Source organism: Symphalangus syndactylus, chromosome 6, assembly GCF_028878055.3.
Source record: "Symphalangus syndactylus isolate Jambi chromosome 6, NHGRI_mSymSyn1-v2.1_pri, whole genome shotgun sequence".
NCBI lineage: Eukaryota > Metazoa > Chordata > Mammalia > Primates > Hylobatidae > Symphalangus > Symphalangus syndactylus.
Window position 1 is genome coordinate 131,462,216 of NC_072428.2, and position 23,936 is coordinate 131,486,151.

Genomic DNA, 23,936 nt, shown 5'->3' on the forward strand with positions numbered 1-23,936 from the left:
CCTCCCAAGCAGCTGGGATTACAGGTATCTGGCTAATTTTTATATTTTTAGTAGAGACAGCGTTTCTCCGTGTTGGCCAGGCTGGTCTTGAACTCCTGACCTCAGGTGATCTGGCCTGCCTCGGCCTCCCAAAGTGCTGAGATTACAGGCATGAGCCACCAGGCCCAGCCCATAATATATTTTATTTAATCCAATATATCTAGATATTCTCATATCAACATGCAATCAATATAAACAATTATTATTGAGATATTTTACAAAAAGTCATGCTGAGTCTTTGACATCTGGTACGTATTTTACACTTACAGCCTGTATCAATTCAAGTGCTCTATATGCACATGAGCTGGTGGCTACCATATTAGACTCTTCAGCTTTAGAATATGGAGGAGGAGGAGGGGCTTGCCATCTATTGTTCTCAGCTTGGAGGGCTCAGAACTAGGAGTTTGGTTGTGACATGTACAACACTTTCCAACCAGGATGTGCAGAACGAGGACTCAGACGCTGGTCTTCTAGCCTTAAGTTCAGTATTTGTTTGTTCGTTCTTCCCATGCTGTCATGCTGTTCAAACAAATTGCCGTGCTTTGTTCCCATGGACCTCAGTAGTTAAAGGGGCAGATTTGAGTAAAAAGATTTCTATAGTGACATTTGTTTTTTGTTTTTTGTTTTTTTTTTTGAAATGGAGTCTTGCTCTGTCACCCAGGGTGGAGTGCAGTGGCATGATCTCGGCTCACTGCAACCTCCACCTCCTGGGTTCAAGTGATTCTCCTGCCTTAGCCTCCTGAGTGGGATTACAGCTGCATGCCACCATGCCCAGCTAATTTTTTTTTGTTGTTGTTGTTTTTGTTTTTTTTTGTTTTTTTTTGTTTTGTTTTGTTTTGTTTTGAGACAGAGTCTCGCTCTGTCGCCCGGGCTGGAGTGCAGTGGCGCAATCTCGGCTCACTGCAAGCTCCGCCTCCCGGGTTCACGCCATTCTCCTGCCTCAGCCTCCGAGTAGCTGGGACTACAGGCGCCCGCCACCGCGCCCGGCTAATTTTTTGTATTTTTTAGTAGAGACGGGGTTTCACCGTGGTCTCGATCTCCTGACCTCGTGATCCGCCCGCCTCGGCCTCCCAAAGTGCTGGGATTACAAGCGTGAGCCACCGCGCCCGGCCATTTTTTTTGTACTTTTAGTAAAGATGTGGTTTCACCATGTTGGTCAGGCTGGTCTTGAACTCCTGATCTCAGATGATCCACCCACCTTGGCCTCCCAAAATGCTGGGATTACAGGTGTGAGCCACCACATGCCTGACCTCAACATTTGTATAAGTTTTGTTTGAGATTCCGGCATGGTCCCAAAGTGCCTTGCCACTGAAGTATGAGATATAGTCAGACAACAGGTACTCAGGGAACCAGGCACACGTCGCTGAAAGCATCACATGCAAAAAAGGCAATGGTGGCCATGACACCTTAGAGCCCCATTCCTCCTTCCTGGCAATCGGCCAGTGTTGGCCTTCACTGGAGCTGCCAAGTAAAGGAAGCTCAGTCCTCTAAAGGTGAACATCTCCACAGTACATACACACTGTTGGCCAAAGAGGAGCATGGCAGGTCTGTAGCTTTCACTGTAAAAAGAAAATATTTAGTGGCAGTATGTCTTTTAAAAGACAAAACTTATGAGACGCAATCGGTGGCCAGGCCTCTCTTCCATCAGAGCTCCAGTTAGTGCAGCTTGCCTCATGATCCGTGCTTGGAATTTTTTAAAAACAATAAAGCTCACATCTCTCAAATAACTCAAAAGCCGATTGTTAAAGTAACACATCCTTATTGTAGAAAAGAACAAACAAAACCTAAAATATCACAACCCAAAAAAGCCTCCCGTTAACATTTGGTGTACTTTTCCTTTGCTTTTCCCACGTGGGTAGACATGCATGGCAGCACAGAGATACACCCGCAGTACTCAGATGGGGGTCATAAATGTAGGCCTGTGCATTATTCTTCATTTAATATTCTCTTATGAATTTTCCTCATGTCCTTCAGAAGAATACTTTCAATAGCTGAATAATATTCCATTACATTTGATTGAATGTCCAGTTCCCTTCTGGGGTTTGAAGTGGCACGGATCATGAAAAGCACTGAGGAATAGAAAGGGCATGGACAGACCAAGACACCTTCCCAGAGCTGCCTGTTACTGGCTGTGTGACCTTGGCCGACTAAACTCCCTTTGTCTCAATTTCCAAACCTACAAAATGAGAAAAATAGTCCTACCTTATATAGTCGTTGGGAAGATGAATTGACATGTGCTATGCAAATTGCTCAACACATGCCTGCACTTAGTAAATGCATAATCAGTGTTAATTCCTATTTATCTTCCCCTCTCCCAGGCTTTTCAAATCCTTTGCCATCAGCCAAATTTCAGCCACCTGCAACATTTTTCTGGGTTGGCTAACACCCTCTAGGGTACCCATGTGTTTTAAAGCTCCCATCTTCTAATTGTTTTGTAGTAACCCTCTGGGGTAACATTCTTGCCGAGCAACCCCAAATTCCTGTACTTTGCACTCAGCACAGCTGTCAGTGATGTGTGATATAGGGAAGGAGAAATGGAAGCTTCTTTTGGGTGGGGTAGCAGATTGTACCAACCTAGCTTGTCTTCATCAGTAAAGACAGCCAGAGGGCAGAGAATCAGACTCCAAGCTGGGTCTACCTAGGCACACCTGGTTGGCTGAGCTGCAGTTTCCTTTCATCCTTCCCTTCTTCATTTTCTGCTGTTGGCTTAGCAGCGAGAAAGGAGCCATTCTTGTGAGTTTTGGGTTTGCGACTCTGCCTCTTGGTCCTGCGTTTTACCCCCTTCTTTCTTCCCACCAGGCACTTGTGTTACCAGCTGACCTAGCTTTCATCAGGCGAGTATAAATTTTGCAATTTTTCTTTCATTGTTTTGACAATAGATTTGATTTGTATATGTCAGCCTCACATAATATCCCTATTTAGAGCAGCTCTCTGATCCGGAGGTAGAATTGAGGAGGAGGAAGTGTCAAGCCTGTCTTCTGACCCAGAAACCACTTCTTATTTCCACAGAAACTACCTTCCCCCACTATCTCTTTCTGACTTGGGGGAGGGACAGTGCAGAAATGTCTGTTGGGTTCCTAATCTGTGGGCTATCATATGTGCTCATTAAACTTTATTGCTGTGTGTCATCTGGAATCTGGCCCCATGTTGATGTTTTCATTGTAGACAATAAAAATTATGTTGAATTATTAGGTGATAGTTAATGCTGGCTTTAAAAAATGAGATTGGAGAAGAGAAAAATTGGCTTTAAGTTGCCATTATATTTGAGTCACTGAAGTGGATCCGCTCACCTCACCCTACACTATGCCACAGTGCGTACAGTTTTAGCAATTGTTGCAGAGTGGAATGGTGATCTCACTTAGCAAATAAATATTTAGTGAGCACCTGCTTATGTCAGGCAGTGCTCTGGAGACTAGAAAGACAAACCAAACCAAACATGAATGCAACCCTCAACAAGCTTAAATTTATTGGTGAGAGGGAGACATAAATAATTATAAAAAGATGTGGTAGTGATATCAACCAACTGCTCCAGGAACCCCAAGGACTGAATGTGAGTGTCTACTAAAGTACCATGGAAGTTTCTCAGAGACATTTACTTTTTAGGGAACTCTGCAAGGATGATGAGAAACTTGACAGATGGAGCCAGTGGGGACCCATGCTGGCGGAGAGCACAGTGTCATCATGGAAAGAGGAAGGGGAATGGCAGCTTGTTGTGACTGAAGCATGGGGGGCTTAGAGAAAGATGGTGATGCAGGAAGAGGCAGAGGACAGTTCTGAAGGGCCTTTTAGGGATCAAAGCTCCAACTCATGTACTTTTTCATGGAAACATAAAAACTATCTTATTTTGACATAAGAATAATTATTAAATATAACTACATTATGTAGTTATATATAGAGAAAACCCTAAACACTCCATTAAAAAGCTATATTTATTATAACTAATAAACCGATACTATATTTATTATAACTAATAAATTAAAGTTGCAAGTTACAAAATCAACCTACAAAAACCAGTAGCATTTCTGTACACTAATAGTAAACTATTTGAAAAAGAAATCAAGTACAGTACAGTAGCTACAAAAAATTTAAACACTTAGGAGTAAATTTACCCAAAGAGGTGAAAGATCTCTACAATGAAAACTATAAAACACTGATGAAAGAAATTGAAGCAGACACTAATAACGGAAAGATATTCCATGTTCATGGATTGGAATAATTTATGTTGTTAAAATGTTCATACCTACCCAAAGCAATCTATAGAATTCAATGCAATCCCCTATCAAAATACCAAAGACATTCTTCACAGAAATACAGAAAGCAATTCTAAAATTTGTATGGAATGACAGAAGACCCCAAATAGTCAAAACAATCCTGAGCAAATAGAAGCAAGCTGGAGATGTCATACTTCCTGAATTCAAAATATACTATAAAACTATAGTAATCAAAACAGCCTGGTTCTGGCATAAAAACAGACCAATGGAACAGAATAGAGAGCCCAGAAATAAATCCACACATTTACAGCCAACTGATTTTCAGCAAAGGTGTCAAGAACACACAATAGGGAAATGACAGTCTCTTCAGTAAATGGTGTTGGGAAAACTGAATATCTACATGCAGCAGAATTCAGTTAGAACCTTATCTCTCACCATATTCAAAAATTAACACAAAATGGATTAAATACTTAAAACATAGGCCTTGAAACTATGAAACTACTGGAGGAAAACAGGGGAAATGTTTCATGACATTGGTCTGGGCAAGGATTTTTTTTTTTTATATAAGACCTCAAAAGCACAGGCAACAAAAGCAAAAACAGACAAGCAGGATCAAACTTAAAAGCTTCTGCACAGTAAAGGAAACCATCAACAGAGTGAAGTAACAGTCTACAGGATAGGAGAAAATAGCTACAAACTATACATCTGACAAGGGATTAATATCCAAAATATGTAAGAAACTCAAACAACCCAATAATAAAACAAACAAATAATTCAATTTAAAAATGGGCAAAAGCTTTGAATAGACATTTCTCAAAAGAAGACATACAGATGGGCAACAGGTATATACAAAAATGCTCAATATCACTAATCATCAGGGAAATGCAAATTAAAACTGTTAGAGCAGGTAGTTAGGCAGACATGACCAGAACAGGAGAGGGCTCCCTGTGAATGCCAGGTGACCATCAGGTGATGGTCAGTCAGTTGTTAACTGTCTCTCTATTAATAAAATAATAATTGGTCATAGCTGGTGCCAGGGAAAGACAGTCTCCCAATAGATAGAAAACACCTAGCCTGACCAACATGGAGAAACCCTGCCTCTACTAAAAATACAAAAAAAAATTAGCTGGGCATGGTGGCACATGCCTGTTATCCCAGCTACTTGGGAGGCTGAGGCAGGAGAATTGCTTGAACCTGGGAGGCGGAGGTTGTGGTGAGCTGAGATTGCGCCATTGCACTCCAGCCTGGGCAACAAAAGTGAGACTCCACCTCAAAAAAAAAAAAAAAAAAAAAAGACAAAGAAAACAGCTGAAGCTGGTGAACAGCAGCTTCCCAATAAGATCTCAGGAGTTGGGTGAGCAGGCTCAAGCATTCATACTAAGAGGCAAAATAGCAGCATTTAACTGGTATATGACCTTCCTCTGAAAATGCTAGACCAGGTAAGGGAAAAATGCCTCAAAGGAGGATGTGCACAACTTTAGTAAACACACTGTGTGTGCAGCCGCTCCCAAGTCCTGGCAGGCCACCGTGCGTGTGGACAGCCGCTCCAAGGGAAAAATCAAGGGGGGAGAAATGGAAACCCTGGAACCATGCCAATGTATAAAGCCCCATCTTAAGGGCCAAGGAGGGCACTTGGATCTCTCAAATTGCCCGCTAGGCCCTCTTCCAAGTGTACTTTGCTTCCTTTCACCCCTGCTGTAAAACTTTTCACTAAACTCTCACTCCTGTTCTAAAACTTGCCTTGGTCTCTTGCTCGGCCTTAAACCTACTTCTGCCCCTCAGCTGAATTCTTTCCTCCAAGGAGGCAAGGATCGAGTTTGCTGTAGACCCACTGGATTTACTGCTGGTAACAAAACCACAATGATATACCATCTCACTCAGTTAGAATGGCTACTATAACAAAGATAAAGGATAACAAGTACTGAAAATGGAGAAAGGGAACCCTTATACACTCTTGGTGGGAATGAAATTAGTACAGCCATTATGGAAAACCATATGGAGGTTCCTCAAAAAACTAAAAATAGAACTGCCATACAATCCAGCAATTCCACTACTGACTATATACCTAAAGAAATTGAAATCAGTATGTTAACGAGATATCTGCACTTTCATGCTCATTCAGATTATTCACAATAGCTAAGACGTGGAATCATATCACCTGAGTGTCCACCAATGGATGAATGGATAAAGAAAATGTAATACACACACACACACACACACACACACACACACACACACACACTCATACAATAGAATATTATTCAGCCATAAAAAAGAATGAAATCCTGCCATTCGCAAGAACATAGATGAACCTGGAGGACACTATGCTAAGCCAGGCACAGAAACACGAGTACTGCATGATCTCACTCATATGTGGAATCTAAAAAGTTGATCACATAGAAGTAGAGAATAGAACAGTGGTTACCAGAGGCTGGTGTGGTTAGAGGTTAGGAGGGTATGGGGAGATGTTGGTCAAAGGATACATAGTTACAGTTAGATAGGCGAAGTAAATTTCAAGAGATCTATTGTACAATAAGGTGACTATTGTTAATGGTGATATATTGTATTCTTGAAAAATACATAAAGAGTAGCTGTTATGTGCTCCTCCCGTGAAAGTGGTAACTGTGTGAGTTCATTTGTTGATGAGCTAGATTTAACCATTCCTTTTTGTATATGTACCTCAAAACTTCATGTTGTACATGATAAAAACATAAAATGTTATCTGTCAATTAAAAAAGTGAACAATATATAACTACATTATGATGCTGAACCAACTTACACCCTAGAAGAAAGTCATAGGCAAAACCTCCCATTATGGAATTCGCTGTTTTAGTTCTTCTTAACTAAATCATTGATGCTTTCCCAGCAGAGTCTCAGTCCTGCCCCATGTCTTCTCCTTCCAGACCAGTGCAGTGCTTACTGCCAGAGCCCAGCGTTCAAACAGCCCCTATAGCCACAGGTGCCTCTGCTATTAGCTGCTTTAGCCTCCAGCTGTTTTGGTCCTCGGAGGTTAGGCAGTACCAGCCCCCTGGGGTGGATGCAACTCAGTATCAATAAATTAAGAAGTAATGCCTTCACCTTGGCCTCTCCAGGTGCCTGAAAAGCGTAAGAACAGCTTTCAGAACTCTGCTTTCTCTGGGTCCCAAATCCTTAATTAGGGGCATATCCCAACATGTTACTCAGCGCCTTATGTGCTCATGTATGGCAAATTCAAGGGATGTAGTAGTGCATGAAAAAATGAGAATTGCTTTAATTTAGGTGACTTCTATTTCTATTTACACTTATATAGCTCTAGCATTGTGCCAGGTACTATTCTAAGCAGTTTCCACATATTTACTTATTTAATCCTCTTAACAGCTCTTTGAAGTAGGTATTGTCATAACCTTCATTTACACATGTGGAAACGGACCCAGAGACGGGGACTAATTGAGTTCCCAGCACCCTGGCTGTGGAAGAGCCAGGATTTGAATGGGAACAGCCTGATTTCTCCTGTTCCTGCCAGTTGCATCTCTATATGGCTTCCCAGAATTAAAACCCCCACTTCCTTCAGAGGTGGTTGCTGTGCAGTGATTGGGCCCTGGAATCTTTCCTATCCTTTGAATTAGCTTGTCCTGGTTGATCCCATGGCTAGCAGGTTCATTGCAGATTCTCTCTCTCTCTTTCCACTTGTTACTTCCCAGACCAACTGATCCTTTGGGGCAAAAACACTTGAGTTCTGCCCTCACCACTTTGCTGTGCCCTTCAATTCCTGTGACCTTGATTTTTAAGGGCTTGATTCATTTGTGAATGAATGTCTGGCTCTCAGGGCAGCTAACATTCTCCTGCTTTGTCACCCAGACCATGTGCTCCTATCATGCAGAAGGGAGAATTTCCAGCAGACCTCCCCAAGAGGTGCCCGTGTGGCCATCAGAGGACCATGGCCCTGCTGGCCTCCAGCTGCAGTGCAGCACTGCAGGCACTGGCTGCTGGGGCCATGAATCCAGCGGTATTGATGTGCTTCTTTCTCTAGCCCCAGTCATTACCATCGCAACAAGGTCTAACACATACTTACCCTCACCATTTCTGTTTTTTTTTTTTTCATGAAAAAAATTCCAATCATCATCATTATTTGTGCAAGGTCTTTGAAGAGCAAATAGAAAGACATTCAGCCCATATATTTTCTTTCTCTAAGTGGTGTTTATTTAAATGCAGATATCCTGGTTTCCTGTGTAGAGTTGCAAGCAATACCTATCCATTTAAATGTTAATAGGAGTGTAAACTTCAGAATCAAAATTTTTCCATGAGGGAGAACAGCTTTTTCTGGTTCTATTTAATGGTTCTCCTCGCCTTTCCTCCTCCACCTTCCCTCATTATCAACCTCCCTCTGCCCACTCCTTTCCACCACCCTGAACTCAATTCATCAAAGCATAAATGCACCTTTCTCATTTCAAACATTAGAATGTTAAACGTTAGGGTCATGGAATACAGATAATGGACTCAAGCCCGACATGATTCGTGAGGAGATTTTTCTCTATCTTGGCCTTTGCCTGCAGAGTCCAACTCACCATTCTGGGCTCTTTCCAAGGGGGTTATTCTTAGGCCAGTCCCACATCATATTTTTCCAAGGCCTCAGGGTTCAGGTTTCCTCCTTCTTCTTTTCTGTTTCTTTTCTAAAAAGGCAGGAAGAGATGGGGAAAGAAATACACGCTGTATATATGTTCCTGAGTACAAAATACTGCTATGGGCACAGTTAGCAATCACAAAGAAATAAAAAGGCAGTTTCTTACCCCTAAAGAGAGGAGATTGATGCATAGGTTAACGAGGATGGGCGGGAATACATGCACAGGCCTTTCCTCGGGCAGAGAGGCAGTCAGGAGTGCAAATAAAAAGCGGGAACGATTTTTTAAACAATGGAAATAATGTCTAATGCCTTTAAGTGCAAATATGGGATAGAATAACGTTCCTGAGGACCTCATGGGCCAAGTTTTGTGTGTGAATGTGATATCTGGTCTCGTCTTCCTTTTCTTTCTTTTTCTCTCCTTCACTGCATCTTTTTTTTTTTTTTTTTTTGAGATGGAGTCTCACTGTCACCCAGGCTGGAGCACAGTGGCACGATATCAGCTCACTGCAACCTCTGCCTCATGGGTTCAAGCGATTCTCCCTGCCTCAGCCTCCCGAATAGCTAGGATTACAGGGGTGTGCCACCATGCTCAGCTAATTTTGTATTTTTAGTAGAGATGGGGTTTCACCATGTTGGCCAGGCTGGTCTTGAACGCCTGACCTCAGGTGATCCACCCGCCTCAGCCTCCCAATGTGCTGGGATTACAGGCGTGAGCCACCACGCCCAGCCTTGCATCACTATTTTTATCCCACTCTACTGTGTGCATTTTGTAAGCCTCCTTAAGTCTTTTTTGGAACATGGCAGGACTATTAATATATAAGTTAGAACTGAGTATATAAGTTTCATAGATTTTGGTCCATTATTTTATTTCAGGTATTCTTTTTGTTCCCCACCTAGTTCTTTTTTAATAGTATTCTGTTTTTGTTTCACAGAGGCAGTATCTTTCTTCTCTTGTCTCTCTGCAGATATTAAAAATAATTTTGAGAATTTTTTTCTTCTCCATGTAACCTGTTTCTGCAAGTTGTTTCTCTCCCCATTCATGGGCTTTTCTCAGATATATGAAGATGGTTACTTGTTTACTCATGTTGAAAAATGCCTGCGGGCACTGAATGAACCCCAGTTCAACTGGGGCTTCATTGTAGAGGGTCCTGAGGGCGGATTCTGGGGCACTGCTAGCGTCTGTAGGTCTTTCCTCTGTGCTGGTCATCCCCAGAAGGTCCTCTCCCAGTCTCTAGGCTGGAGGACAAAGCCCTGGCAGCAGGTCTGAGAGCCAAGTAGAAGAGAGCTGGGATCAATGCTAAAACTCAACATCAATGTACACACAGTCCGTAACTCCATCAGGGTGCTGTAGTGAACTTCAGTACAATACCCCAACCCTCAACTGTGCTGGCTGACCCTCATCTGTTGATCTCCAAACCTAAGGACTGTGTTTTATGACCCCCTCATACCCTGATCCCAGGAGTCAAGGGAGAGAGGAATCCCTCAGTGATATGGAGTGGCCAAGGCGATGTAGGAATCTAGATTCATCTTAAATAACTTCCACCAAATCCCTGTTTTATTTCCCTTTCTTCTGCTTAACAACTAGATCCAAATGGACCTGTTGGTGCCAGTTCATGAACCTTTTGGGGATTCCACAAGTTGGTTTTCAGCTTCTCTGATACTGACTTTAGATTTGACTCTTTAGGTCCAATTTTGACTCTTTAGGACAGCGTCCGTAAGCCCTGTAGACTTTTGTTGTTGTCATCCCTGTCTCCTTTTCTATTTTCCCCATCCTTGAAGACTTCTGTCTTTCTAAGAAATCTCTTAACTGTAGTCTGGCTTGGTTTAGGAGGAGGAAATGCTAGACACATTTTTTCAATCTGCTGTTATAACCCAGAACATCTTTAATTGCATTATTTTCTCATGTAACTCAAGATGCAACTCACTCTTCTTGTAGTACACTGGTTTTGAGATTATTTGTCAATAAATTATGTAACTTCTTTGGATATTGCTCTCCTCATCTGTAAAACTGGAATATTTCTTGTCCTATCTACCTTATAAGTTGTTGTTGCAGCTTCCCTGAGTTACCACACAGGTCTAAGGACAAAGTAACCAGCTGTTCATGCACGGCTCTGGCAAAATAAGGTTTTCAGGGTGATGTGAAAATCTTTCCAGGTCAGTGGAAATACACAGGCCTGGCTTCTGGTTTTCATTCTTGTTTCTAGATCAACAACTTAGCACAACTCTCAGCTTCTGTTGACAAAGCCCTTTGGGAGGAGGCAAAGAGTACCTAATCTGTGTTACAGGACAACAGCCCCTCCCCGACCTGGAACACAGACTTTTGGAAGAGGAATTATTGTCTTCATTTTGCTGCTGTTCTGCCTTTTCCTCTGTTTTCTTCTAAGTAAAACACTTTGTTCTCATCCTCCAACAATTCTCACCTTCCCTCTTTTTCTGATTTGCATTTCCATTTTATTTTTCTGCCCAGCCCACTTTCCCATCCGTGGCCAAGGTGGACACCTCTTATTGACCCATTTTCCACTTAATTCCCCCAGGCAGAACCTTTGCTCCCTGGCGTCTGCAGAGCCTGGGGAACAGTACAGGCCTTCCAATTAGCAAGGCCAGGTGAGAGCTGGGCCTCCAGCAAGGTGGGGCTCTGCAAAATTGTCCTGTCTAGTGCTGCTGAATGGGATAGGATTTCTCCTAGAAAGAAACCTCCACACACCAAAAAGAGAAGGGCCCAGAAGATGAATGTGCTGACCTTTTATACCTCCTGTTTGTTTATTTTTATCAGTATATGATATTTGTACATTTTTGGGGTACATGTGATATTCTGATAAATGCATAGAATTTATAATGATCAAGTCAGGGTATTGAGAATATCCATCACCTTGAGCATGTATCATTTCTTGGTGTTGGAAACATCCCAAGCCCTCTTTTCCAGCTATTTTGAAGTACACAATACATTGTTGGTAACTGTAGTTACTCTACTCTGCTATCAAACATTAGAACTTATTTCTTCTAACTGTATGTTTGTGCCCATTAACCAATCTTTCTTCATCCACACTCATCCCAGCCTCTGATAACCATTATTCTACTCTCTACTTTGATTAGATCAACATTTTTAGCTCCCACATGTGAGTGAGAACATGCCATATTTGTCTTTCTGTGGCCTGGCTTATTTCACTTGACATAATGACCTCCAGTTCCATCCAGGTTGCTGCAAATGACAACATTTCATCCCTTTCATGGCAGAATAGTATTCCATTGTGTATATGTAACACATTTTCTTTATTCATTCATTGAAAGACACTTAGCATGATTTTGGTATAAAAACACATGAATCAATGAAACAGAATAGAGAACCCAGAAATCCACATGTTTATAGCCAACTGATTTTCAGCAAAGGCATTAACATACACTGGGAGAAGGACATCCTCTTCAGTAAATGGTGCTTCAGTAAATGGAAAGACTGGATACTCATATGCAGAGGAATGAAACTAGGCCCCTGTCTCTCACCAAGTACAAAAATAAACTCAAAATGGATTAAATACTTAAACGCAAAACCCAAAACTATACATCCTGTTTAAGGAAGTATAAGCCCCTTAAAGGGAAACCTTCTTTTCATTGAAAATAAGCTGTTCTGTCTTTTCCTCTTCCCACCAACTTTTTGCCCTTGAAGGTGCTGAGGAGTAGAAGCATTGGTAGTAAAGAGTATCTGTTTTCCAGGAGATGATCTAAATGGGATCTCATGTCAAGTGGGGACCATTCTCTACTGAGAAGGCAGCTCAGGCCTCGGTCACTCCAGAGTCTCTTGTGGTGGTGGGGAAAGCAGGGACTAAGGTATAGGGCTGGTGGCCATGAAGACAGCATTTGGGGAGATGGAGGGAGAGGATGGCACAGATGGTTCAATAAGAAGGGGCAGGAGTGCTCCTTCCCTTCTCTGACTGGCTGTGGCTGCCCACGCGGGCCACTGGGCTCACAAGCTCCTATTGTGATCAAACGATGGTTTCAGCAGTTCCATCTGACACATATGGTAATATGAGCAGGGTTTGCAGTTGTGCATGATAATCAGGCACCCTGGGCAGTTCCCATAAGTGACTGTAAGCATCGCTTCTACCTGGCTGGGGCAGGCATCGTGGGTCAGCCAGGGCAGACATGGGCGGCCCTAGTAGAGCAGGAACCTGCCCTGTGGCTCTCAAAGATCTCTGCCTCTGTGACTGGAGCCCTGTCCTCCTTCCTCTGTAGGCCCCTCCTCACCAAAGGGAAGGGTCTGCTGCTCTTCCCCTCCTGTGCCCCGTCTCTCCCTGCTCCCCGGCCAACTTCCTCCCTGGCCGGGGGCTGTCAGTGTCTGCTGGTCAATGTCAGGACAAGAAGGGTGGTCTGGATCCCTCTACAGAGGGGTCTTAAGCCAAACTGCACCATATGTCTTTTTGTTTGCTCTGCTGGGGTTCCCCATGGGGTGGCTGGAGTGAGAGAGAGGAATGGAGGGGATGGGACCTGGACACCTTTTGAGGTATGTGGTCTCTGAGGTGTTCTCCAAAGAGACCTGTGGGGTGTTTGTTTCTCAGGGTTGAGAAAAGATTGTCCAGGCAGCAGCTGGTGTGCTTGCATGGGGTGTTGATGTGTTTTGCTTCAGGCACTTCCCTTTGACAGAGAGGGACGCCCAAGGGTCCTCCAGGCTGTTCTGCAACCCCCTGGGGAGCACAGACCCTGGGGCAGAAGCAGGATAAATAGCTTTGCTCCTGTGTGGAGCCCCACTGGCGGGCCTAGGGCACAGGCTCAGATGTGGGTGGGTGGAGAGAGGGCCCAGGGAGCTGTGGTGGGTGTTGGTGAAGGGTAGAGGAGTGGGTGGCATGACCAGAGGGTCAGAAGGTTGAGCTCTAGAGAAGGGGTGATGGATGAGGAAAGTGTGCCCGGAGCTGGCGGGGGTTGGGGTGCGGTGGGCACGTGGAAGGGTAGGGGGGTTGAGAGCAGCTTTGGCTGCCTCTGGGTGCAGGAGGGCAGGGGTGGGAGCTGGGGAGGAAGCCAAGCCAGATGCTGAGTGGCCAACTGAGCCATGGCAACAGCTCTGCCCTCTCCCTTCTGATAAAAATACTGCCTTTCCAGACAACGCTCTTCCTCCTGGAGCTGATGGGTCAGCCAGGCATGGAACAGAGAAGGGACTGACTCAGAAAGCGGGGCTGACCCGGGGGTGGAGGAGATGGAATAAGCGCAAGAAAGGGGTCTGCTCTGGAGCTTAGAGGAGAGCAGGAAGTGTGGCTCTCCTCCTGCAGCCCTGCATGCAGGGAAAACTAAGCCGGGGAGCCAGCTTGGAGTTGAAGGAACAGAACACCAGACCCCCCACGCTGATAGCTTTCCCTCACATGCAACCTCCTAGTGAGACCGGGAGGGCTTGGCAGGTGCAGCCTGACTACCCAGATCCAGCAGCCCATTTCTCTGGTTCTCAGCTCCTTGGAGAGGCTGAGTGATGCTGTGTTTGGAAGCTGGGAATGCTGGACAGGTCTGGGTTCCAGTCTCTGTTCTACCACTTACTAGCTGTGTGCCTTTCAGCAAGTTGCTGCATTTTGCAAATAGGAATAAAGATAGTACCTGTCTCAGAAGGTTGAGATAGCTATATAGATAGGCAGCACTATGCCTGGCACAAAGGAGGCATAGAAGAAACGGCCACGATATTGTGATGATCTGTCCCTGTGCTTAGAGCCAAACTGCTGTGGCCTGTTTGTGCACACAAGGATAGAGTCACCACAGGGGCTCCTCCCTCTGCAAAGATTATGTGCTCCTATCTGAGAAGAGCAGGTTGCCTTCCTGCTCCTGGAGGGCCCCTCCCTCTCCGCACCCACCCCAGGGCTGGGGTGTACCCTGGCCCTCAGTCCCAGGCTCTGCTGCTGACTGTTGCTCGCCTGCTTCCCCACAGACCTACGCAGAATGACGGCTGGCTTCATGGGCATGGCGGTGGCCATCATCCTCTTTGGCTGGATCATCGGCGTGCTGGGCTGCTGCTGGGACCGAGGCCTTATGCAGTACGTGGCAGGGCTGCTCTTCCTCATGGGAGGTAAGGCTGCAGGCTCGGCTTGCGGGTGGCAGTGGACAGGGTCCTGTTTACCACAATTTGGGGAGAATGGCCAGAGGGCACAGCAGAGGGGACCATGACGTGACTGGGGTTCTCATTCACCCATCCATTGGTTCACAAGCACTTCTTGAGTTGCTTTTAGCTCCTCGCCACTGCACCAGCTGTTGGGGATGCAAAGGAAAATAAGACACGATCCTCACCTTCCACTCAGATCTGACTGCCTGTGTGGAAGAAAGACACTTATGGAGATGATCATGAGAGGGGTGGTTACGGCAGATGGAGATATCAGACCTGGAACAAGCGTGAGCCCAGGAAGTACTTGGGCATTTCATTATACATAGGCCCTGGGCATTAGTGTGGGAAGCTGGAAGCAGGGGCTATCTGGGCACTTTCTGTCCAAAAGTCTATCTTCACCTCTGACTTATGGGTCCTGAAGCTGCTCCTCTTTCAAGTAAGGTGGGGGTGGGGCAGGACTAGACCCTCTTTTATATCTGTCTCTCTTACTCTATTATTTTACCGTCATGTGCATAGGACCGCTCCAGTGTCCCTCTAAAGGGATTCTACATAAGGAGAACTGCACAGCTATGTGGGAATAGGGGTCCAATCCATGGGAAGTAACAGTGAGTCCACTCCTCTTGTGCCTCTTCTTTCCCTATAAGAGCTAAACTGTGCTTTTTGTTCTCCTGGTTTGAGTCTCAGTCCCAAGCTGAAGTTGACCACTGGGTATATCCATCACCATCTACCCCTCAGACAAAGGTAGATGGATGGATTGTGTGGGGCTCAGTAGAGGGGGATTGGGGCCTGGACAGAGGGAATTAGAAATATTGTGGCTCACGCCTGTAATCCCAGCACTTTGGGAGGCCAAGATGGGAGGATCATGAGGTCAGGAGTTCAAGACCAGCCTGGCCAGCTTGGTAAAACCCCATCTCTACTAAAAAAAAAAAAAAAAAAAAAATTTAGCCAGGCATGGTAGTACGTGCCTGTAGTCCCAGCCACTTGGGAGGCTGAGGCGGGAGAATTGCTTGAACCTGGCAGGCAGAGGTTGCAGTGAGCGAAGATCGTGCCACTGCACTCCAAACTTGGCGATAGAGCAAGACTCCATCTCAAAAAAAAGAAAAAAAGAAAAAAAGAAATGTTTATGGAAAGAAATAAAAGTAAGTCCTGAATTAGAAACAAATGTCAGTTAGAATTTAGGCACCTGGAGTAAACACCCAACTCAGGTCCCTTCTGTGAGCCACCAGGCTCTGGGTTTCTGAACAGGGGCAGAGGGGGAAGGAGACAGCCATGCTGGCTCTTTGTCTGCAGGTCAAGCTGGGGACAGGAGGAGTTCATTGCTCTAGGTGTATGGAGTGATCTTGGGGGCTAGTGAGCTGTGGGATTTGGCTTGAGTTCTGAATTTATTGAAGGTCTACCCTTATTCCCTTGAAACACAGCCATTCTGTGCCAAAGACAAGCAGGGTCTTTCCAAGGAAAAATCACTCGGCTAAAAAAACCCTCTGCTATTAGAGTCAGGATGCCCCACGCCAGAGCTGCCTCCTCGGTGAGCCTCACACCTGTGGTTGTGGCAGAGGCTGGGGGAGGGAGAGGGACGTGGTGGCTCTGTCTAGTAGTTTCCGCATTCCTCCTTCTGGTCTCCCACAGAGACAGAGGCTGACAAAACCAGGCACGCTTCCCTGCTCTGTGCCTCAGCATCCCCTTCAGTGAAACAAGGAGTCAAACTAGCTTGATGATTTCCACACTATATTTTAGCAATGGAAGCTTTTTTGGTTTTCCCTTTGCAATCCAAATCTTATGTAGCCCCCCAAAATGTAAAAAGATAAAAGTGGAGCAGCTCTGTTTGTAGTGAGTGTTCTCTCTAAGACTCTTTTGGATATATAAAGGCAGGCTCTGGTAAGACAAGGCTTTCCTAAGGCTCTAGAGAGGTCTCCCAGGAATCCAAGAAAAGCTGAGCAAACAGGCCTCAGGCAGATAAGGAATCCAGTGAGCCCTGGGGCCAGCTCTCTTTCATCTCCACCTCTTTGATGGCATTTGAGGCTCCTGCATGGTTTTCCATTCTCCCCTGTCTTCATGCGAGGCACAAGGTTCAGATCCTACCCAGGTGCTACATCTCCAGAACTTTTCAACTCTTTGATAACTTCCCTCTGGCCTGTTGAAGTCAACTTCCGGAGAAAGAGATTGTGTAATTCGCTGGCTTATCTTTTCCAGACAGGGAACACATCACTGGTCAAACAATAAAGGTACTGAATTGGGTGACAGTGGTTGACCAATAGATGTGACTGTGGTAGGGTCATTGGGCTATATCCCACTTAACTGAGACCTTGGTGAGCACCCTCCCAGGATGGAGTGTGGGGGCAGTGAGGGATACGAATGTGCCTGGAGCCCTGCCCTTAGACCATGCTGAGGCACCTCCCAAAAGCCCAGGGCTCTGGGGAAGACCTCTGAATGCCCCTGGGCTCAATTAGGAGTCAGAGGCCCCTTTCTATAGGGTGAGTGAGCGAGAGCCTTGCTTACCTTTGTCCAGGCAGTGATTCTCAACCACTGCACTTTTAATCACCTGGAGAGCTTTTAAAAAAATACTGATGCTGGAACCCCACTCCAGACCCATCCAAGTGGAACTTCTGGGGGTGATCTTAATGTACAGCCAGAGTTGGGAACTAGTGAAAGAGATGAACTTTCCAGTTCTTTCTAGTGCTAATATTTTATGGTACCGGGGATGAACTGGTTGGCCAAGACCTCTCATGTTTTTTTTTTTTTAACTCCAGCTTTTAAGGACTATTTCTCCATACTTTATGCTGCAAGAGATGCGGGGGGTTGAGATGGGGCCTCAATTATTACTGGGAAAGCTCATCCAAGCTTTTACTACTGAGGGTCCCAGGTGAATCTGCTTTCTTGGGGACATGCAATCTATTTTTTAAGTGGCAAAACCATCCTTTAAGATACAGTGTTAGCATCACAGAAAGATTTGGGGAAGCTGCTCTTCTAAAAGCTGCCTCTTGCTGACTGCAGCACTATCCAGGTTGGAGCAAACCCATCTCATCCACAGATCAGGTCGCCTTCTTATTTGTCCTGGTGCATTGTTACCTGTGTCCATAGGTAAAGCCATGTCTTCCTGAAAGAGTCTGGGGAAAAAACGGATGTCCACATACCTTATGGGTACCATTAGGCACTAACAGAAGGGGCTGGAGGACAAAGCCACTAAGAGCTGGTCCCTTGAAATGTGGTCTTTCTTGAAGATGACTCTCTCAGGGGTGGGAGGGCACTCCCTTTCTTCTCTAGTTAGGGTTCTTTCCAACTGGGTTAGACACAGCTATGGGAGTCCAGAAGCCCCAGGCAGCTGCCATCTGCTGACTGTGAGTTAGGGACTAGGGAAGGAGCAGATTAGAACAGAAGCTGCACTTCCCCCTTCCTTGTTCAGCAGATAGAGCAAACTGAGAGCCTGGGGCATCAACCCAAAAATGATGCCTTGACCTCTAGAACCCTGTATGTCAAAGAGACGTGTCAGCACCACCCCTCTCAGAACCTGGCCAGTCCCTGCTCTCTAGGAGTTAATCTTTAGGGGTTGGCCTGTTGAAAAACTTGGAGAGTAAGCCACCTGTGACAGCGACCTCATGGATAAAGCAGAACAATCAGCCACTCGAACCATAGAGAGTTATCACAAAGTGGGACAGAAAGGCCCCGTGGCCTTAGCTTTCACCCAGGGTCAGGTTGCAGGCATCTATAACTGAGCACTGACAGAAGCCTGAGGGGCAAAATGAGGCTACAAGTGAGAAGGGTGGGGGGACAACATTGGCAGTACCTGGAGCTGGCGAGGCATGGATGTGGAGCAGGTACAGCAGGAAGACGCAGCAAGAATGAAGAAGGTAAATTTGGAGGCTAGAGTTCAGAGATGAAATTGCAGGTGACTTCAGAGGAAACTGTCAAGGCCAACATGAAAATGGAAGAATTCTATTCCCAACCTCTTCTCTCTTCCAATATGAAGGAAGATGGCCTGCGCTGGGAACTTTTCTGTTCCAGATTTAACTATTTCCTGGTCAAAGTAGGGGCACCCTGCACCCTGGGAAAGAATTAGCAACAAATTGTTTAATGAACGCTCAGCCCCGAGGAGATGATTAATTCAGGAGGGCAGCTTTGCTCAGCCAGGAGGCCGGGGGTGGCAAGTGGGATCCAGTTTTCCCTTTGGCAGGGCCTTCGGGGGAGAATCTCGCCCGGACTGACACAACACCATTTGTGTGCCTGATGACTCACTAGTGACATTCAGAAGCTCGGGAACAGGATGCCACCAGGGAAAGGCTGCAGGCAAGGGAGCACGTGACTGCTATGTGTTCCTGTGATTCCCTTGCTGGGTGCACCTCAGTACTGCTTCGTGGATACGGATCCCCAAGATGAGCGTAAACATCAATGTATGCCCTACCCCAACAGGATCCCTCTCACACACCCTCCCACACTCCCTGGAAGACACCCATCACCTCCTCCCAGAATCAGGTCTAAGGCTCCATGATCTTTTGTCTAGCCTAATGCTGGAGCCTCCTCTCTAAACGCCCTGACTCCACTCTGGCCACCCTGCAATCAGTCCTTCACAGAGCAGTTAGCATAATTTTATTTAAAACCATAAATCAGATATGTCAGTCATCCACTGTCAGTGGTCCAATAGCTTCCAGGTGAACTTAAAATCTGAACTCCTTACACCTCTTTAGAAGCTGTTTGTAATCGGGCTCATGCTGCCTTTCACCTCCTTTTCTGTTTCTTTCCCTAAAGTCGGGTCACTCTCACCACACTGGCTGCCTTTCTACCCCGGAACACCCAAAGTTTTATTTCAAGGCCCTGGAGCGAGCTGACTTCTTTGCCCATAGTGTTTCATTGTAATCCCTTGTGGATGGCTCATTTTTCCAATTCAGGTTCCACCCTTTTAGAGAGGGCTTTCTTGACCACCCAGTTTCATTTAGCCACCCAGGCATGCTCTCCACTTTATTTAATTTTCAGTAGCACCCACTTTATTTTCCAAAACGTTTGTGGTGGTGGTGTTTTCATTCTGGCTGATTTCTTAGGAGCTTAAAACAACAAACACTTACTATTTCACAGATTACATGGTTCAGAATCCCAGGTACAACTTAACTGGATTTTCTGTGGAAGGTCCCACAAAACTGTGATCAAGGCATCAGCTGGGGCTGGGTTCTCATCTGATGTTTGAGGCCCTCTTCCAAGATCACAATGTTGGCAGAATTCATTTCCTTGCAGCTGCAGAACTCAGGGAAGTTTGCTTATTCAAGGCCAGCAAGAGAGAGAATCTCTGACTTCTTCCGTCTCTGACCTCTAGACCCTCTGTTTGTTTGTTTGATTTTTAATAGAACTTATTTTTTAGAACAGTTTTAGATTTACAGAAAAATTGAGCAGATTGTAGACTTCCCAGAGTATCTTCTGCCACTGTACCCAGTTCCCTGTGTTACTAACATGTTGCATGATTATGATACATTTGTTATTACTAATGAGTAAATATGTACATTATTATTAGCCAACGGCCCCAGCTGACTCGGATTCCCTCAGTTTTCACCTGGCGCCCTTTCCTGTTCTAGGATCCCGCTCAGGACACCACACTGCACGTCATTCTTGAGCCTGCATAGGCCCCTCTTGGCTGTAGCTGTTTCTCAGGCTTTCCTTGTTTTCGGTGATCTTAGCAGTTTGAAAGAGTACTAGTCAGGCATATTGTAGAATGCTCTTCTATTGAAACTTGTCTGATGTTTTTGTCACGATTAGACTGGGTTAGGGGTTTTGGGGAGAAAGAGGTAAAATACCATTTTCTTTTTTTTTTTTTTTTTTTTTGAGACGGAGTCTCACTCTGTCGCCCAGGCTGGAGTGCAGTGGCGCAATCTCGACTCACTGCAAGCTCCACCTCCCGGGTTCACGCCATTCTCCTGCCTCAGCCTCTCTGAGTAGCTGGGACTACAGGCGCCCGCCACCACGCCCGGCTAATTTTTTGTATTTTTAGTAGAGACGGGGTTTCACCGTGGTCTCGATCTCCTGACCTCGTGATTTGCCCACCTCGCCTCCCAGAGTGCTGGGATTACAAGCGTGAGCCACCGCGCCCAGCCTAAAATGCCATTTTCATCACATTATTTCAACATGATTTGTGACTGTTGTTGTCCTGATCATGTGTTTCTCAAGTTTCCACACTGTAAAATTATTTTTCCCCCATTTCCCATGACTTCCTCAGAAGGAAGTCACCACGTGCAGCTCACGCTTGAGGAATGGGACGTGAAGATGGAGTGCTGCGATGGAGATGCGTCTGCAGGATGGAGTAGCTATGTAATTTGGAATTCCTCCGCGTGGGAGGAGATCTGTCTCTTCTCCCCCATTTATTAATTTATTCAGTCATTTATACCAGTGTGGACTGATGAGCGTTTATCTTTGGGTTTAATCCAATACTACCTTCTTTTGTTGCTCTCATTGTTACAGCTTTGGCCATTGGGAGAGCTTTCTGTTGGCTCCTGTGCCTGTTTGAGATACCCCCATCAAAGTGGGGTTTGGTTTTGATTATTTTTTGTTTGTTTGCTTGTTGGAGCACTTAGTTTTTGGCAGGCTTATCTTATATATTTCCTGCCCTAGAACTAGAATCAGCCATTTCTTCAAGGAGTTCTGTTTCCTTTTATTAGAGAAAGGCATTAGAAACCAAGGTATGGGTGCTTGGGTGCTAGGTGTCTGAAATGTTTTTAACATTCTGGATTTGTTCACTGTCTCTCTCCCTGAACTTAGATATATGCTCCATGATCTCCAGAACTTTGTCTGCTTTCATGAAGGGATACCTTCCCTAAGGTATCACTAATGTTGGGAACAATGTCTGTGCTCTTAATAAATATTTGTGAAACAAATATATAGGAAAAGTGAATTGTGTGTAACAAACAAAATATTTTGGTTTTGTCTCAATAGAGCAGCAATTCTTCAGTAAAATACCCCATATTATCTTCTGTTCCTATTCTAATCATCGCCCCTTTCATGAGATTTCTGATCCTCTTGTCTTTATTTGAACAGTCCAAGGATCTATCTACTTCTGTTATAAACTATCTCAAATTCTTTTTGGAGGTAGAGTATGAATTACACTTGAATTCATGAAGAGCTTTCTGTCTTGAACTTGGACTCATAGATATAAAATAAAAGGGACTTTAGAGACCAACCAGTTCCACTTCCTTGTGTCACCAGGTAAAAGTAGTCATGTCAAGTTGTCCTAGGTCACCTGGCCAGTGAGTGGCAGATGACAGCTGGAGCCCAGCCTGGGACCCAGCCTGCTTTCTTGCATCCCCAGCCCTGCCCCTGCTTTTGGCACCCCATGTTGAAGATCTCTGTGGCCCCACAGCCCCTGCTTCTTCCCACACTAGCACAACTCTGGTTCTGGGCTTCTAAGTGGGTGCTAGTATGTGTCATTCACTCTGTGTCTCCCTCTCTCCCTTCCCTCCTTTCACAAAGCACAAAGGGGCATATGGAGGAGACCGTGGCCAGAACCAAGGGCACAGGTGGTAATGAGAAAAGGAAATCATTAAAGTTTCTTTTCCTACCACCTGTGATCAGTGTGACCTTTTATACCTTCCCAGTCAGTCAGGGGGAACGAAGAGAATGCCCTAAAGAAGCTCAGGCTATTATGTGTGAGTGATTGCAGTGATTTGCAAACCAATGATGCCACATGTCTGGCATCTATACCCGCTCCACCAAGCTCACCAGAGAGCAGTTCAGCTGTGTGATGAACCCCCAGACACTCAGCATAACACTCTTCTGCTGCTAGACAAAGACCTTGATGGAGGCCTGGGCATTCTGAAAATATACAAGCCTAAAATGAAAAGTCCAAGGCAATGGCCATCTTGCCTGGAGGACTGTTTCTTTTAGACAGTAAAATGATTTACTGTCTTATAGAACAACATTCAGGTTTCCCTACCAGCCTTTCCCCACTGTTATGCCTAGCTTGCTGTACTTAGAAACATGGCTAGGATGATGTTTCAAAGTAATTAAAAGTAATGACAAAAATGGCAGTTACTTTTGCACAAACCTAATAGAAGTTCAGGAGGCATTATGTCTCAAACTTCATGACTCTTAGGTCAGAGAGGGGAGACATGGAGTAGAAGGACCATGTAAGTTAGATATTTTGGGGAGGGAGAATATATTCAGTAAGCTAATGACTTACTATGAGACAGGCTTACAATAAACCCTTGATAAATGGTAACTGTTACTGTTACATGTATAGCCTAAGTGAAGTCCATTTTAATAGGCAGAGAAGTATCTGTGATCTATCATGGCGAATCAAGGGCAACTCTGGCATAAAACCCATCTCCTTACCCTGCCAATCTGCTTTTATAGTTTTATGTGAGATTTCACTAGAACATCACAACTCATCTCTTGACTTTCTGTCTTATAATCTTTCTTTCAAAATCCTGATTAGAGACTCACAAACTACTTCATACCCTGGAGCGTATCTTGCCTCTTGGAAAGTGCAGATTTCAATATTTATTAGCATTTGATGATTACAATTAAAACAAATCAGGGAGGGGGTAAATCATGTCACTAAAAGACATTTGAGGGAGAAGACACATTGTCAGGAAGACTAGGAAATAACATCCGGGCTTACCTAATGTACCTCATGTAGAATGAGTGGCCAGGATGCACCACTTCAGTAACCCAGGCAGCAGGAGGGCCTCATTTTCACACTGAAGCTGGGGCAGACCCAAAGGAGTTTCACCTTTGCCACCCAATGGGACCTGCCCCTCCGACAGATGTGGGGTTCAGAAGAGAACAGGGAGCAGCCTTAGCCCTGTGAATCCAAATCTGGTCAGCGATTAAAAGCCATGTCAGAGTGCCCCATCACTCGCCTGCCAAGCCTTCGGGAAAGCCACAGTGCCACATGTTCGCCAGAGCAGGAGGAGTCTTTGTCATTGGCTTTCTGGAGGGAAATGCTAAGACAGAGCAGCCCCTGGAAGGAGATGCAAAGGAGGATGGTTGGTGAAGTCATCTCAGAGTGTTTCTTTGGGAAGAGCCAACCCTTGTCTACACTTGCACA

At 45.2% G+C, this 23,936-nt stretch overlaps 1 protein-coding gene across 1 annotated transcript in view; it reads left to right on the top strand.

Annotated features, from left to right (window-relative positions):
• The window catches only part of TMEM178B (transmembrane protein 178B), a 414,373-nt gene that overhangs the window by 356,411 nt on the left and 34,026 nt on the right, over positions 1-23,936 (top strand). Inside the window, exon 3 of the mRNA XM_055284269.2 lies at positions 14,747-14,884. Within this exon, the coding sequence (XP_055140244.1) occupies positions 14,747-14,884 (138 nt within the window). The remainder of the gene's footprint in view (positions 1-14,746; positions 14,885-23,936) is intronic.